This window comes from Gracilinanus agilis, chromosome 6 (genome assembly GCF_016433145.1).
Source record: "Gracilinanus agilis isolate LMUSP501 chromosome 6, AgileGrace, whole genome shotgun sequence".
NCBI classification, from domain to species: Eukaryota; Metazoa; Chordata; class Mammalia; order Didelphimorphia; family Didelphidae; genus Gracilinanus; species Gracilinanus agilis.
The window spans coordinates 275,338,447-275,355,609 of NC_058135.1; the positions used below are offsets into that span (position 1 = coordinate 275,338,447).

Consider the following 17,163-nt stretch of genomic DNA (forward strand, 5'->3'; position numbering starts at 1 on the left):
CAGGAGAAAAAAAAAAAAAGATAAGAGTCTCATTCCAAATAGGGGACAACATGTAGAAAGTTTGACATAACAATTAGGGAAGTTCCAGTGGTCCTTAACATACTATGAAACCTCTATGACCAATGCCTTTTGTGCCTTTTATTTAATGCAATTCCCAATGATAAAATCAATTCATTTCTGATACTGAATCATTTAACATTGTTAAGGATTTTAATGGCAAGAATTTTTATATCTGGGTTTTCAATTTTTGTACCTTTAGCATCTGCAAGAGCATTTACCGGACTGGATCTTCACAATGGCTGCTTCCCAGGTGTTGAATGACTCCTTTTTTATTCATTGGACTTTATCCTAGATATATTGGGTAAATGTAAGAATAGGACTCAATCTTGCTTTCTGATGACAGCTAAGGAATTCACAGGTGTGACAATAACCTTTCAAATTTAAGAAGAAAAGACATTAATATGACAATTTTATTAGAGTTAAATTGGTGAATTTATAAAAATTGTTTCCATCATATTTCTTTCCAGTCTCAACTGGGACCTCTTATGTTAGAATCAGGTCCTCACATAACTTAACAGGTTATATTCTAGGATACTTTATTTCCAAAATTATATGAATCAATTGAAATAAAATTTTGAAGCATCACAATGGACATTTCATTGTATTTGGCACTACATTTACAAATACAAAGTAAACATTCCCTTTAAATAAAAATAACAACAAAAGCAATAACAACAAACCCTTAATTGATCAGAAATTCAGAGATTTTCTAAAGAAACTTTAGAAGAAACTAAGTACTTCCCTCCCCATCTAAATGAGAGTCAACTAAATGATCTCCCATCCCCATATTGTGCTAAACTAGAGACTTAAGAAGGATTTTGTTCAGATTCACCTAATTCACTTACTAGCTGTGTGATCCCATGGAAATCTAACTTTTGTCTATCTTAGTTTCTTTACATGTAACTTGGGAATAATAGCAACTATACCGAGAATTGTTGTGAGAATATAATGAGGCAATAAATGTAAAGAATATTTCAATCCTTCAATACGTAAATACTAGCAATAATTAAATAATGGAAAAACTGAAGACTAGGGTAAATAAGTAAATAATTTGGATATTACAGCTACTAAGTTGAATTTAAACAAAGATCCTATACTTCTAGTGCAACATCTTTTCAACTGTATTATATTACTGTACTAGACATGAAACATATTTTTTTGCATCAATTACATACAAAAATAAAAATGAATATAAAATACAAGAGCCAAGATTGCAGAATAGAAGCAGGGAAAATTTTAATTATTCTGAGAGTTCTCTCCAACCAACCTTAAAATAACTCTTCAAAATGAATTCTGGAGTGACAGAAACAACAACGGGTCTAAGTGAGGCAATTTTCTTGCAGAAAACAAATTGAAAGGTTGGCATAGAAGTTCTTCTTCATTGGTTTTCTGAATAAAGAAGGAGTCCTATGAAATTATTTTTATGATACAAATATGGTACTAATACCTGAGCCAAGAAGAGCAAAAAGAGGGAAAGAAAATTAAAGACCAATTTCATTAATTAATATAGATTCAAAATTTCAAATAAAATATTAGCAAGGAGACTACAGCAACATATCACAAGAATAATTCTCCATGACCAGATAGTATTTATATCAAGAATGAAGGTCTGGTTTAATATTAGGACAAGTATCAGCATAATTGACCATCTCAATAATCAAAAGAGCAGAAATAACATGCTTATCTTGATAGATGTAGAAAAATCATTTTTTATGATAAATTAAATATAAAGAACTGTTGTGAGGAAAATTAGATTAGTTAGTAATTAAGAATTAAGGTGTACCTAGCAGGAAGGAGCTGGAGCTGGGAATTCCAAGATGGAATGAAGGAGCAGGAAGAAGTGACTTCTGCTCTGAGAGGGACTCCATTAGGGGTTAGCACAAACTGTGGTTAGCCCTGGGAGATCTCAGAGTAAAGGACATCCTGCATCTTGATTTTCCCTGGGATCCTATGTGGTGGTGGCATCTAGAAAAGAGGACAAGATCTACAGTGTAGTTCCAAGGGAAGAGGAGAATTTTGGGATCTGGTGGACAATGTATCAAGCACACCCTCTCAACTTGGTACCTGAGACCACCTTGGCTCTTGGCATCCAGAGATCAATGGTGGATTACAGTGAGAATCCCAAAGCCACATCAGCCCTTAGCTGTGCTGCTCAAGCCTGGCAGGTCCAGGTCTGAGGCAGTAACCCAGAGACTCCATTACAGCTCCCTGGGCCCTGTCTATTTAGGTCACTAAGTTAGTGTAGGTCCTTGTGGGTTTTGTCATTAGGTTTTAAAGTTTTAGAGTAGACATCCCTATCCCACCTTTTAGATAACATAATTAAACTTGTTATAACCTTTACCTTGTCTGTTGGATTCAAAGCCTCTGGCCCCGGGGTGGCAGTTGGTCAACAGTCCCTTTGTCAGTTAGGAGCAGCTTAGCTGCTCTGGTCTCCCAACCTGGTCTAGTCTCTCCAACAACCCAGTGTGTGTGTAACCACAACCATTTGGACTTATTATAACATCCCTGGTGTCTCCATTACCTTTATTTATCTATTTTCTACAGAACCAATATTAAATTCTTTCATGAATAGTTGATGAGTGTGTGCATTCCAGTAATGGAGGAGAACTTACACAAATACAGACAAAAAAGAGATATAATATTGCATGGGAAAAAATGCAAGAATGCCAGTTTTGGAGCTTTGGAGTAAGCTTTGTAATTAGAATTTTGTACTCTTGAACTACATTTCCCAGCATTCCTCTTTCATCCTCACATTACATGCTGATGTTTTTGTTGTTTTGTTGAATAAAAAATGATTTTAACATTTTTATAAGTTTGATCCAATTTCTGACTCTCTTCCCTCTTTAACCTCCCTTCTCCTTGAGATAATTAGTGATTAAATCTAAATATGAGCAGTGTAGATTTAATCTAATTATCACACATGGGATAATGGACAATGAAATGAGTAGAACTAAGAGAACATTATACACAGCTATAGATTAATACTTGAAAAATAACTTGTGAATGTTACTTCCAAAGAATGAACTGAAAAATGGAATCTCTTTCTCTCTTCTTCTCTCAATATATATGTGTATGTGTATGTGTATGTGTTTGTGTCTGTGCATGTGTGTATGTATGAATGTGTATGACAGCTATTCTTAGCAATATAGTGATCCAAGAAAATCCTCAAGGTCTCTTGATGAAAAAGGCTATCTGCCTCCAGAGAAAGAATTGATAGTTTCGGAATACAGTTCAAAACATATTATATTTCACTTTATTTTTTCACTTTTGTTTAAATTCTTTTATATGGAATGACTAATATGGAAGATGTTTTGAATTATTACATAAGTAAAATTTTTAACGATTGCTTGCTATCTCAAGGAGAAGGGAGGTTAAAGAGGGAAGAGAGTCAGAAATTGGATCAAACTTTTAAAAATGTTAAAATTATTTTTTATGCAATCGAGGACAAAGGAAAATGTTATTTTAAAAACAGTTTTAATAGACAACAAAATCTGGTAATAAAAGAAGGCTCAACTTTAATTCAGTATTGCCAAATTAAAAAAAAAATAAATAAAGGAAAGAAGGCAGTAGTTGTCAGCAAAAGCTAGCATGATGTCATTTACAAAAGATCATATCAACAAGCCTAATTACCTTTTTGGACTATGACAATAATGTTGTATATAAGTAGTTATGGAATCTAGATATATCTGTCCTTTTTTCCTAGTATGGAAAGAAGAATTTATAGGCTGAGAAAATAAATGAGCAATATTGTGGAACAAAATCTCAAAATCTCAGAAATTGCTCAAAGTCTTGTGTTTAAGCTTATTCATCATATTAATGATTGAGGAATTATGTATAATTAGATCCATTGAGTAGCAACTATATGATTGATTACCATTAAATACCTGGCATTGAATAATGTATATTTAATATGTTTTCATTTCCTTAAATCAGGTATCAATGTAACATTAGATTTCAATGAACCTGAATATGCAAATACCTTCCAGCATCCTTTTTTGTGTATGATTTGTCAATGTGATTTTTAGAATATTTTCATAGATATTCAATAAATATTTTGATACACTGGATGTTCTAACTTCCTTGAAAATGGTATCATGAAGTAGCATTATAGACATAACAGTGATATTTTAGGAAAATATCTGTCACATTTTAACTTTTGACAAAAGAAAAGAGGAACTGCTTAATCATACCTTTATGTGGATTAGAATAGTTTGAATGACATCCAAATAATATTCCACATTGGCTGACAGCAAGTGAAAGGAGGATTTTGTCATAGACTACTGGTACCACCTGAAGGGTAAGAATGCAGTAGTACTCAAGCCAGCGACAAGTTTATTGATCACAACTAGTATTATATAGAGATAGTTATATAAGCTAAAGGATTAGGTAATCTTTTTACATGGACAATGATTAGTAATGATTTACAATCTTAGTACAATGACTTAGTTTACCTCACTGAAGCTTAGGCAGAGATAAGAAATTATGGGTAAATATATAACCATTTAGTCTAGATTCTCAGGGAAATATTTGCTTCAGTGGGTTTGTCAAGAACAGCCAGTTATTACCAAGTACAAGCAGAGGCAGGATTAGAAAGAAGGGTTTTGGGGGGAGGCTTCATGTGAGGAGTGCTTTGTGACTGATTCTGGTCAGACCATGGATTTGATTTTACTGGGGTCCACTCTCCCGCTGGGAGGCTAAAGGATTTCTAATTATGTGCATCGGAAATATTTGGCCCCATAGATTTTTTAAAAATATCTTTTGTTATTTATATTGGTAGTATATTTTGCATACCAGGCAAGTTTGTAAATGATATAGAATTTATTGAAAATGAAAACATAGCATGGTGATCCTATATCTGAAATGAATGATCCTATATCTGAAAAGGCTTAAATATTGAACTGAATCTACTAAGATGATCATTGTTGAAATAATTATAAAGTTATATAATTAGAAGTTTTTAAATATTTTTATTTAAATATTCAATGATAACAAGGAATATATGACCTTATGCCATTCCTTATTAATAGCATAATAGTAGCTGAATTTTATGCAAAATTGGAAATACTTTCATAACATTATATTATTTGATTCTCAAAGCAACCTTGTCAGATAGGTGCTATTTTAAGTACATTTATAAATGGAGATAGGCAAAAGTCTTAGTTGACTGTAAGTGAAATAAGAAACAATTTTCTGAACTTCGGGGAGGGATAAAGGAAAACTTAAGCCATTAGAGTGTTCCTTAAGGGGATAAATAAAGGATGGAGTAATGATTCCACTATATTCTTCTCATATCAGATCACTGGAAAAGTACTGTTGGTTATAAAATTTTAATTTTAAGAAAGGAGTGAATAATAAGGAGAATAATCAATGGAGGGAAACGAATCTACTGAGAACACTTCAATTCACACAGATTTGGGGTGTTTATGCTAGAGGATCCTAAGCATATTTATTAGAGGTAATAATGTGTTGGTTTTTTTTGATCCAGTGGCTGAGACCTTTGGCTTTATCAAACACTAGGCTTCTGCGCTCTTTTGCTACTGTCTATTCCATTGATCAACTACACTATTTCTTATCCAGTACCAAATTATTTTGATGATTACAAAATGTCACTTTTGAATGACACTAGAGATTTGGAGGGCATTGTCTAAACAGCATATTAGTTTCAAAACTCATTATGAGTCCTTATACATTATCTGACATTGGTATGTAATTAATATCTTCAGAATATGGACATTATTATTTAGTCTATTCATCTGCTATTTTTCACAGCTCTCTTAGAATAAAATGTGGGAGGTCAAGTATTATTTTTATGGTTCTGGAGATGGCCTCACATGGAATTCCAGAACTGTGGAGTACTTTGTAGACAAGAAAACATGAAAAACATTTTTTTTAAATGGTCAGTATGTGAATGTGTTTTTCTTAAATAACTTATTGTTTATACATTTTCTTTTATCTTTCTTTCTCTGTATCTCTGATCTTTGTTTCTGTCTCTGTCTATCTTACTAGCTCTGTCTCTCTCTGTGTGTCTTTGTCTCTATGTCTGTCCGTCTGTCTTTGCTTAAACCCATTCATGGAAATAACAGTTTTAAAAGAGTTAATTTTAGTTTAATCAGAGTCATCTACATTTACATTCATCAAGTCTGTTCACATACTCATCCCATCATTTTTGCTCAATGATTGCTATGCAGTTCTATCTCCCCACTGTATACATAATTTAAATTTTATATTAATGTGATACTCATATCTGGGTAAATTAAGCCCTGCATAGTTAATGGATAGCAGTCATTAGAATATAATTCAACTCCTATCTCTCACCATGGAGAAGTCATTTAATTTTTCAGTGGCTTCAGTGAGTCTTTTAAACTATACATTTTAGAAAAATTACTGATAGACATTGCTGTAGAGTTTTCAAATTGAGCATTCCTTTTCCTAATTATATGAACTAATAATAATAATAATAATAAAAGCAAAACCAATAATTTCATAATTAAAGTTTTATATTTTTCAAGATAGTACCAGAGAATCTAAAATAATAATAATATCCAGCAATTAAAAAAGCAATAAGTAGAACTTTTTATATAATTTGAATTATTTTTAAAATGACAACTCCAAGTTTATAATAATTACATATGATCTTTTTAGATTTGAAGTGCCATAGTTATGTGAATATTTACATTCCCTTTGTTATTGAATTTGATCTTAGGATTCAGAGCAATTAGACAGCTTAGAGAGTATCTAATGTCTAAGTCATAACCCTAGGTTTTTTTTAAAGTATGAACAAGATGATACTTCATGCTTAATTTTTTCAAATAATATGAAACATTAAACTTTCTTTTCTTAGAAAAACAATTAAAAATCAAGTATACCTGTTATGAAACATGATATATTAAAAAGGTACTGATATATTTAATCATTAAACAATTTTGTTAAAACCAAACAGAAACTTTGAACGAGCATCAGCATCCAACTAAAACTGCTCTGAGCCACAAGCAATTAAGTAGTTTAAGTAGAAAAAGTTCCTTTCTGTACTCTATGGGGACAGCTATCTTTCCAGCAACTTCTCACTTTTTTGAGAAAGACAATGTCTTCTATCTCAAATACATGCTCTGCATTTTTGTCAATGAAGTAGTATGCTATAGTAGAAGGGACATCAAGAATAGAGCCAGGAGACAATTTTTAGTCTTGGCTTCATTGCCTACTCAATTCATAGTACTTTGGTAATGAGGAACAAAATACTTTAGAAAGAGCAAAAAGCTGAGTAACTAACTAGGGATTTGTACTGATAGTCATCATGCATTCTGTTTCACCTTTAATTAAAATAGATTTTGTCAATTGATTTCATTTTTTTTTTAAACCCTTGTACTTCGGTATATTGTCTCATAGGTGGAAGATTGGTAAGGGTGGGCAATGGGGGTCAAGTGACTTGCCCAGGGTCACACAGTTGGGAAATGGCTGAGGCCGGATTTGAATTGATTTCATTTTTTAGCATCTCCCAGTGAAAGATAGATTTCAGCTTGACTCTTGCGTTTTCATACTATAGTGATATGCCATGAGTTTCAAGTATTGGAATCTGATTCAGTTGATTAATAGTTTGTAAGCTTCCTCAGTTTATTTTGCCTCATCTTTAAAATATTAGTAGATATATTGAGTACATACCTAAAGTCTTTTCAATTCCTAAATAATCTTTTATTATCATGTCCTTCAGCAAGTTATTATTTAGTAATCATTATACCCAAATTACAATATATTTTTCATTAAAATGTAGATGAAAATATTCTTTTATTTTTGGGTTTTTTCTCTAGCATAAATCAATGAAATAATTGTAAAAAGTAGGAAAATTATTTCCATGACATTTCACTTCATTTTATTAAAAATTGAAATATATATTTTGTTTTAACTTTTTTAGAAATGATTATTCTGTGTGAATATGCATATGATTAGACAACCTATAAGTATTTCATATCAAAATGTGTGAGATAATAAAGATGGTCAATGAGCTGGGTGGCCTGATTTACCTTTGAACACATTTGAACTCATAGAAATGATATTTAATCCTTCCATGCTTTTTATGGGAAACATCTCCATACACATGCAATATGTGCCTATAGAGCTGTGTAGAAGTGAGGTTTAGAATACAAATTTACTTACAGGAGAAATTAATATCACAGAATAAAATAAAATGAATTGAGGTAGTTTTAAGTGAACATGTCACCAATGAGAAGCCTCAGAGAATAATATAATTTAAAGATAACAACATAGAATCACAAAACAGAAAGAGAAGTTGTGCTATAAGGTAGAAGATAAGAAATGACAGGTGTACAGCCACTGATCTTCACGAGTACACTTTTGTTTTCAGGAGAAATTTAAGGAAGATGTCCAGGACCTAGAATAAAATTCTATGGTATGGGGCATCTAGGTAGCTCAGTGGATTGAAAGTCAGGCCTAGAGACGGGAGGTCCTAGGTACAAATCTGGCCTCAGACACTTCCCAGCTATGTGACCCTAGGCAAGTCACTTGACCCCCATTGCCTACCTCTTACTACTCTACCACCTAGGAGCCAATACACAAAAGTTAAGGGTTAAAAAATTTAAAAAAAACTCTATGATAAATTTATGAGGAAATAAGTTATATATAGCAGAAAATTAGGGATGGGTTTTGATCTAAATTAGGAGAAAATTCCAAACTGATGGGAATCACATATGTTTTTGATTGTCTACATAAAAATAACCATGGATTGACATTTCATTTCAAACCAAATATTCCAGTGGTTACAGTTACACAGATCTGTCTTAAAATCGTTTTGATAAATATATGTAAGAAAAAAGGAAAAGAGGGAGGGGAGAATGAGAGAAAGAGTGAGAATGAGAGAGTCAGAGAGAGAGAGAGACAGAGAGATAGAGAGACAGGGAAAAAGAGAGACAGACAGAGAGACAGAGAGACAGAGGCAGAGACAGAGACAGAGACAGAGAGGAGACAGAGAGATTTTGTTCTATACTTGTTATGTGCCAAACATTGTGCTAAGCATTGGGCAAAATGAATGTTTCATAAGACTAAATTTTAAAACTATAGTTTTAGACTTCAGTATCTTCAAGTTGTACTAAGATTTTTGTAAAAGCCTTTTACAAACAAAAAGACAGATTCTGCCTTTGAGGAACTGTCATTCTAGTTGGAAAAGACAATATTAAAAGTCTGAAAAGCATGATAGAGGGGCAGGGACAACAGAGATACCCACAAGAGTGCAAGATGGAATTGTCCTCAGTGGGAGGTTGGCCTACTTCAGAAGGTTGATCAAAAAGAGATTCACTGAGAAACTCACATGGTTGTAGAAAGATGGTATAGGTTAACCCCTTGCCAACATAAGGAGAGAGCACTCCACAAACCACCGTATCCCTAGCAATAATTTTTATTAATTATTCTAATAGTTATTCTTTCCACTGCAAGGCAAGGTATTAGGTTAATGTTTTCTTCAACATTGGTATCTCTGAGTCCTTTTTGCTGGCACATTTTAATAAGTTCTCTAATTCACTACCTATTTGAAATTCAACCTAAAACTATTTTCTGCATCTTGCAAAGTTAGCATGTGGCTTATTGTTGCTGATACTGTTATTTTAATGTGACTGTTTTGTTGACTATTTCTCTAATGTTTAACCATCCATACTTCCTTTATCTAACTCCAGCATCTTCACAGAGAATATTATAGAAATACATGCATATGTTGCTATGATCTTCCTGCTAATATTTTAACATCATTGTCCATATGCTTTAGTGACATTGGTTTTTAGTTCTCTTTATTGACTTTATTAGTATAGGAACCAATAATGTTTTCTTCTAAAGGTGTTTTAGAAGATAGTTTAAAACATTTTAAGGATAGCTTTTAAAGAACAGCTGGTGATATGTCTTTAGATACTCTGTTACACTGTAAATTCATCCAGACTAAGGTTTGTTCTATTTTTTCCTTCCTTTAGCAGGTCTTTTGAAATCTTATTATAATACTGAAAATTTTATGTATACATATAAAAGCATTCATATAGGCTTATCCAAGTATAGATGCATATATTTGAAAAGTATGCTTTTCCTTTATATCTTCAACCTTGTTAATTAAGAATTATGAAATCTTTTCTGTTGTAGTGACTTCAGAGCTGCCTTCTGTAAGATGAGACTGAATGATTGATGGTACAGTCCAGCTAACAATATTTTTTCTGGGTCCCTGAACTGAGCAGTGGCAGGACAGGAGTCACAAAAGGGAATTTGGGTTCAAGTGAGTGAGTAGAATCTTCCTCCACCCCAGCACTGGGTGCAGTTAAAATCAGTTACTGATATCTTCCAGTCAAGTGATGGAGACTAGATTTGTTTAGGTAAATTCAAGATTCAAGCTGGTAACAGAAAAGGCTAAAACCCTTGTGATAGTATCTTTCTCTGTATGTATTATTTCCCCACAGGATAGAAATAGGTGAGGCTTGATTTCTTCAGGAGCAGCCCACTAACTCTGAAAACAGGATCAACTTCAGAACCACTAGTAAGAGGAACTTGGCTTATGGAAGGTGTGAGTATCACCCCAAATTATCTGTAACCAGGCTCAGTTTCTAAATAGTAAGGGTTTAATGATTTCAGGGAATAGGAAGAAGAGAAATGGTTTAGGAACAAGAGGAAAGAGATAGCTATCTAAATCAAGTTATATCAAAGTAAGCAGCACCTCCCCCCCAAGGAGGGAAATGTATACTGAATGGCTTGACTCTAAACTAACTCCCTAAAATAGTCTTCTCCTAAGTCCCATGCAACTAAATTGAAGGTGTATAGTTGGTTTTGTTGAAGATCTACTAGAGGTCAGCTATGGTGATAACTCAGCCCTGGCAGTCAGAGAAACAGTCCCTTTTGCCCTTGAATCCCCAGGGTGTGTTCCAAGAGACACCCTGCCAGAGAGCTGACCTGGCTTTTTATACCAACTCTCCAACTGCCCCTACCTGCCCTTAACTGCCCCCTCCCTTGGAGTTCTCAGAGGCAGTATGGAATTCTGTGATTCAGATTCATCCTCTCTCAGGGTCATGGATGCTACACTTCTAAGGAACACTTACTTCATGACTTGACTTTCATATTGCTATATGACCTTGATTATATCACTTAGCCAATTTGAAGTGCAATTTTTTAACTGTGAAATCTGGGAAATGGGGATAATAATAGCATTAATCTCAATTATTTAATGTGAGGAACAAAAGAGATAATGTTTCACTGGTTTTATGAGCTCATGACTATTTTGTTCATGTGAGTGAACATTATTCCAAGCCACATCATCAGCATCATCATTGAGCTAGTCAATAATGAATATTAAGAATTAAGTTATCTCATTGTTACAGTTACTTCTACTTTCTGATTTTAAGCTTATAACTGTTTACAAAAATCTTAAAAGAAGCCTTTTTATCCCTGTCTTTTTAGGACTTTTCCAATGTGAGTGATCTAATCTGTGACATTTTTGTGACTGGTCATATAATCAAGAATATATATATATATATATATATAATTTAGCTTTTAATTGCTATCAAAAACTTTGTAGCAAAAGTATAAATAGCTGAGAATGTACATTTCTCAATCTCTGTGTGGTTTACACACAGATATATGCTATATATCTGTATATTCATCCAGAAACATACACAAAATATATGTGTGAATAGATAGAAATATGGCATCCAGATTATTGGTATTTTATTTTAATTTTTTTGTGTTTGTATCTTTGTGTTGTATATGCTTATTAGTGATGCAAAGTTGCAATTTTGTTAGCATTTCTCCATTCCCAAATTGCAATAATGTTCTTGGAGTTGCTGATTTTTTCCTTTACTTTTATACCAACATAATTAATGTCTTACCACATTTTCCTCATGAAACTAGACTGCAGGGCAGTTGTTGATGATGCTTTTGTTGTTCACCCTTGCCTTTTTTAAGTCATCACTTTATCCTTCACACTTTTTCCTTCACTGATTTCTTCAAATTTCTTCTATGATTTTTTTCAAAGTGATATCTCTTAACATTCCATTTCCCATTTACCCATCATAATATGAATTAATTAATTTATAAAAATGATAAATTATGTTTTTATGTTTATTTTCTACCCTACTCTTGAAGCTTCTATCTTTCTGAATAGAAAATGTGGATCAAAATGCTATTTGCTGTGTTCTGTAGTTTAATGTTTGAACTTGGGTGGCATTTTATTTTGCATAGCTGAGTGGTACAAAGGGCTGAAGTCATCTTCCTGAGTTCAAATTTGGCCTCAGATACTTACTAGTTGTGTGACTCTACTCAAACCACTTAACCCTGTTTGTCTCATTTCTTCATCTATAAATTAAGCTGGGGAAGAGAATAGCAAAAGACTCCATTTTCTTAGCCAAAAGAATTCCAAATATAATCACAAAGAGTTTAACATGACTGAAATGACTGAATAATAAAGCATTTATGCATTTTTAAGTCATATGGTACACTTTTACATGTTTTCCCTTTTGATCTTTGCAATAACCTCATGAGATTAGTACTATCATTAGCCTTGTTTTATAGATGAGGAAACTGAGGAAATTGAAACTAAATATTCTAGATCACTTAACTAAGCAGAACCTATGGCAGAATTTGAACTAAGTTCTCCCTGACTCCAAATCCCATACTCCATATGCTATGCCACATAGATGACAGGATTTATGAAATCAAATATGAATAGAAATAATATAAAGATATGTGTGAAATTATAGACAGTATATTAAAGTAAACATAGGGCTATTCTAATAATAGGACTGGTGTTCTTAAACATTCCTCTTTCTGAATCTTAGTTTATAAGAATGGCTTTCCAAGTTTGGCCTTAGAAAAAAGGAGCTCTCTGCTACATGTTTACTATTACTGTAATTATACTATAACAAAAAATCAAGGTTTTGATTAGAAGGAAATGATAGTACCAGTTGGATATAGGGAACCATGAAAGTTGTTGCATGAGAAACTTAATGTAAACTGAACATACACACATAAAAAACTTTGAGTAGAACAGAGAATATATTAGAAAAAATATGAAGACCCTAAAGGTTAATTAAGTTGTATTTCTCAAGGCTTTAAATACTAGTTTAAGCATTTTTCAAGTCTCCTTTGCCCAAGTTATATAACTGAAGTTCTTTGGTTCATTTTGGATACATTCAGGCATTTCTTTTAATTTTATTATGTAATATACCCTTCTTGTTCCGTTTGCCCTGAGAAACCCAATTTTATTAATTCATCTAGACTTGAGGAAATAAGAAAGCACAACATTCAAAATATCATATAAATGATAGTATAATTTATTTTATACCATAGAAATACAAACACATGAAGGAATTATGGTAATCCATAAGCTGTCATTACAATTTTCACTTATTCCTAACTTACAATGAGCACACTTTCATTCCTTCTCTAGGATTAATATAATGCTTTGAAATCCTGCCAGAATTTCAGGGAGTAAGAGAATCAGAAATTGTATTACTCAGTTTCTCTCACCATTACTCAACATTTACACAATTGTTCAACTTTGAGGTAACATACTGCGTTTCTAATCCTCTATGAAGATGAATAAACCACATTTCTAGAAAGTCAGCTTCTCAAAGTCTATATACTCATACCATGAGTTATGGTTTCAAGAAGGTTTCTGTTCAAATCTTTTCTCAAACACAAAAGATATTTAATTTTGTACAAGTCCTATTCTTTCCTAGTTTCACTTGCATTAAATATTAAATGAGATTAAATAGCAACATCTTTCTTTTATGGAATGTTTGGGGAATCAAAATTAATATAAACTACTTTGAAAACATGCAATGTTAGTTATTAGTAGGTTGATCTTTTTTTTTTCTTTTTTAAAACCCTTACCTTCTGTCTTGGAGTCAATACCATGTATTGGCTCCAAGGCAGAAGAGTGATAAGGGCTAGGCAATGGGGGTTAAGTGATGTGACCAAAGTCACACAGCTAGGAAGTGTCTGAGGCCAGATTTGAACCTAGAACCTCCCATCTCTATCACTGGCTCTCAATCCACAGAGCCACCCAGCTGCCCCCTAGGTTGATCTTTTGCAAGAAGGATAACAACCTTAGGTGACAAAAGATACCAAGTTAGTCATATCTATATTTTCTTAAGATTTCATGGTTGCAAATATTAAAATCTAATTATGTTCCTTCTGATCATGATTCTGTCCTTCATATTTCTACCATCTCCATGTCCATATGTCTAATCCTCTCCTCTCCAAGAGTATTACCAGGCTTTAGAAATTTCATGTTGGTGTATGAGAGAAATACTGAACAAAATATGTAATAACTGTATTGCAATGAAGATGAAACTGGACTTTGAAAATTGTTTTTATATCCTGATCCTAATTACTTGGGTAACAGTTTCTTCAGTGCAACAATGATATCTTTGTTTCTAAGACTGTATATTATAGGGTTGAACATGGGAGTCACAATAGTATAGAAAAGAGAGAGAACTTTGTCTGCTTCTGCTGAATGAATAGATTTGGGTCGCAAATATGTTATGATAGCTGATCCAAAGAATAAACCTACAACAATGAGGTGAGAAGAACAAGTAGAAAATGCTTTGGATCTTCCAGTGGCTGATGGTAGTTTGAGTATGGTACCAATGATTTGGCTGTATGACCATAATATCAATAGAAAGGGAATCATGGCTAAGATCAGAACATCAGCATAGACAGAGAACTCATTTACTGACGTGTCTCCACATGCCAATTTTAGTAATGGTGGGATGTCACAGAATATGTGATTAAGTTTGTTAGAACCACATAAGGGCAAAGAGAAAATCTGGTAAGTCTGTCCTATTTGGAGTGGGATTCCACTGATCCAGGAGCCAACCACCAGCTTGATACATGTCTTGTGATTCATGATGACATGATAGTAGAGTGGCTTACAGATGGCCACATAACGATCATAAGCCATCACAGCTAGTAGGAAGCATTCAGTGGCTCCCATAATAAGAAAAGAAGTAAGTTGTACAGCACAAGCCAGGAAGGAAATATTTCTTCTTTGGCTCCAAAGGTTTGTCAGCAATCTTGGTATAGTTACTGATGTGTAACAAATTTCTAAGAAGGAAAAGTTTCCAATGAAAAAATACATAGGTGTTTGGAGACTTGGATCAATCTTGGTAATGAAAATAATTAGGCCATTTCCTATCAGAATACTCATATAGATGACCAAAAATAGCACAAAGAGAAAGCCTTCAAGCCTAGGAAGATTAGAAAATCCCAAGAGAATGAATTCCACCATGATAGTGATATTTGTTTCTCCCATATTTCTTTTCATTTTCCATGAATGGAAATAATGAATTCCAGAGAGGAAAATCACAATTTCTGTAAAATAAGGAATTTTCATTAAGCTATCCATAAGGAAAGATTATTTTCATTTCTAACATTCTTTATTACCTAGTAATTATAGTAAAAGTTTTAGATAGAGAGGCATATCAATAGCTTATTGAATTTTTTCAATGATTCTGGAAATAATGCTTTAAAAAGTATAAGTGAAATATGTCTATAAGTTTTGGCTTGAAATGACTTTCAATTCCTATCACTATTGATTATTAAAACCTACCTCAAGTTTCCCATTATGATGTGAAGGCCAAAGGACCATCAAAATTATCAGTAATTTTCTTCAGCATCACTTACTGTATCTTCCTAACATTTAATGTTTAGCATTACATCTCATCTAAATGTTATGGGACCCAGAAATAAATTCAGTATTCTAGATATAGTTTGAGTAAGATTGAGTATCTCAGGATTATTTTACTTCCTTATTCATGGATGATACACCAGAAATATAATAGAGATCATATTTCTTACTTTATTTAAATTTGAATAAACATAGCAAAAACAAAGGAAGAAAATAATAAACATATACATGTATCCATGTACACACAAAATTGATAGATTCACATTCAGTATTAGTATTAGACAAATAGTAAAAATAAATGGATATTCCTCTATATAATTATAGGGTAACAGCTATTTGTGAGTATTTTATCTAATAGCATAGCTGAGTCACCCTAAATAGAAGAATGGGATCATACTGAATAAAGATAATAATTCAAAGGCATAGGAAGATGTATTTCTGGCAAAATAAGCAGAAATAATAAAACTATATATATATGTATGTATGTATGTATATATATACACTGACTACAATTATATAAAAATATTATCAAAATAAGGAGAATTGAGCTCAATTTTTGCAATAATTATAACTCAAGAAAAGTTAATTAAATTTTGGGAAGAAAATTAATAGACTACACATGATTTACAAGATTCTATCACATAAGATATGTCACTTTGCCTTACTTCTTTTTGATGCAACCAGATTTGAAATGACTTCAATGGAAGAGTAACAATGAACTTTTTAAAAATAGAAATATGATATATGTATGGCATTATTATCATATTCTACATAAGTTTCAGTACAAGAATACTTCTTAAACCTCTTAAGTAGTCTGAAATATATTTTCCTATATATATATATATACATATATATATATGTCAAAGGTACATGGTATATATAATGTGTGTATGTAACCATATATATATGTATTTATATACTAATTGGAAGGGAATATAAATCATTAATTACACAGGGATCTTTCAAAAGATAACAAAAGTTCTAATTTATACATTTCTGATTCTTCTTAGAAATAAATTTATGAAAAATAACTTTAGGGCATAAAGGCATAAATAACAAAATTATCTTTTTCACATATTTCATTATTTTCTTGAATCAACTTACAGGTCAATTTTTCCAATGTATTATAATGTCTCCATCTTTTGAATTCTTAATCTGTTTCTTCATCATTTACAAAGAAAAGAATGGATTTTATGAGAAAATTTCCAAAGACTCTTCCAAATTAAGTATTATATATATTACTATATAGGACTTGTTCAAAATTTAAATTTTCATTTTTTTCTAAATTAGGATCTTTCTAGCTCTAACATTTTATATTCTAAGGCCTTTCCTAGTAGTACTACTTTATTATTCTAATTTAGACTTATGAAAATGTAGTAAAGATAGAAGGAATGTCATAGCAATTCAAATGTTAGGAAAATATGGCATTTAAAGCCAGGAAA

General features: G+C 32.3%; 1 protein-coding gene across 1 annotated transcript; it reads right to left on the minus strand.

The window, feature by feature from the left end:
• Window positions 1-14,422: 14,422 nt before the first annotated feature.
• LOC123251646 (olfactory receptor 10AG1-like) lies at window positions 14,423-15,358 on the minus strand. Its single transcript, XM_044680952.1, has one exon. It carries the CDS (start codon window positions 15,356-15,358, stop codon window positions 14,423-14,425), a length of 936 nt encoding a protein of 311 aa, XP_044536887.1.
• Between the last annotated feature and the right edge of the window lie 1,805 nt (window positions 15,359-17,163).

Excerpts from the sequence above, each read along its gene's own strand:
- LOC123251646 (XM_044680952.1), bottom strand. The coding sequence starts at position 15,358 with ATGAAAAGAAATATGGGAGAAACAAATATCACTATCATGGTGGAATTC.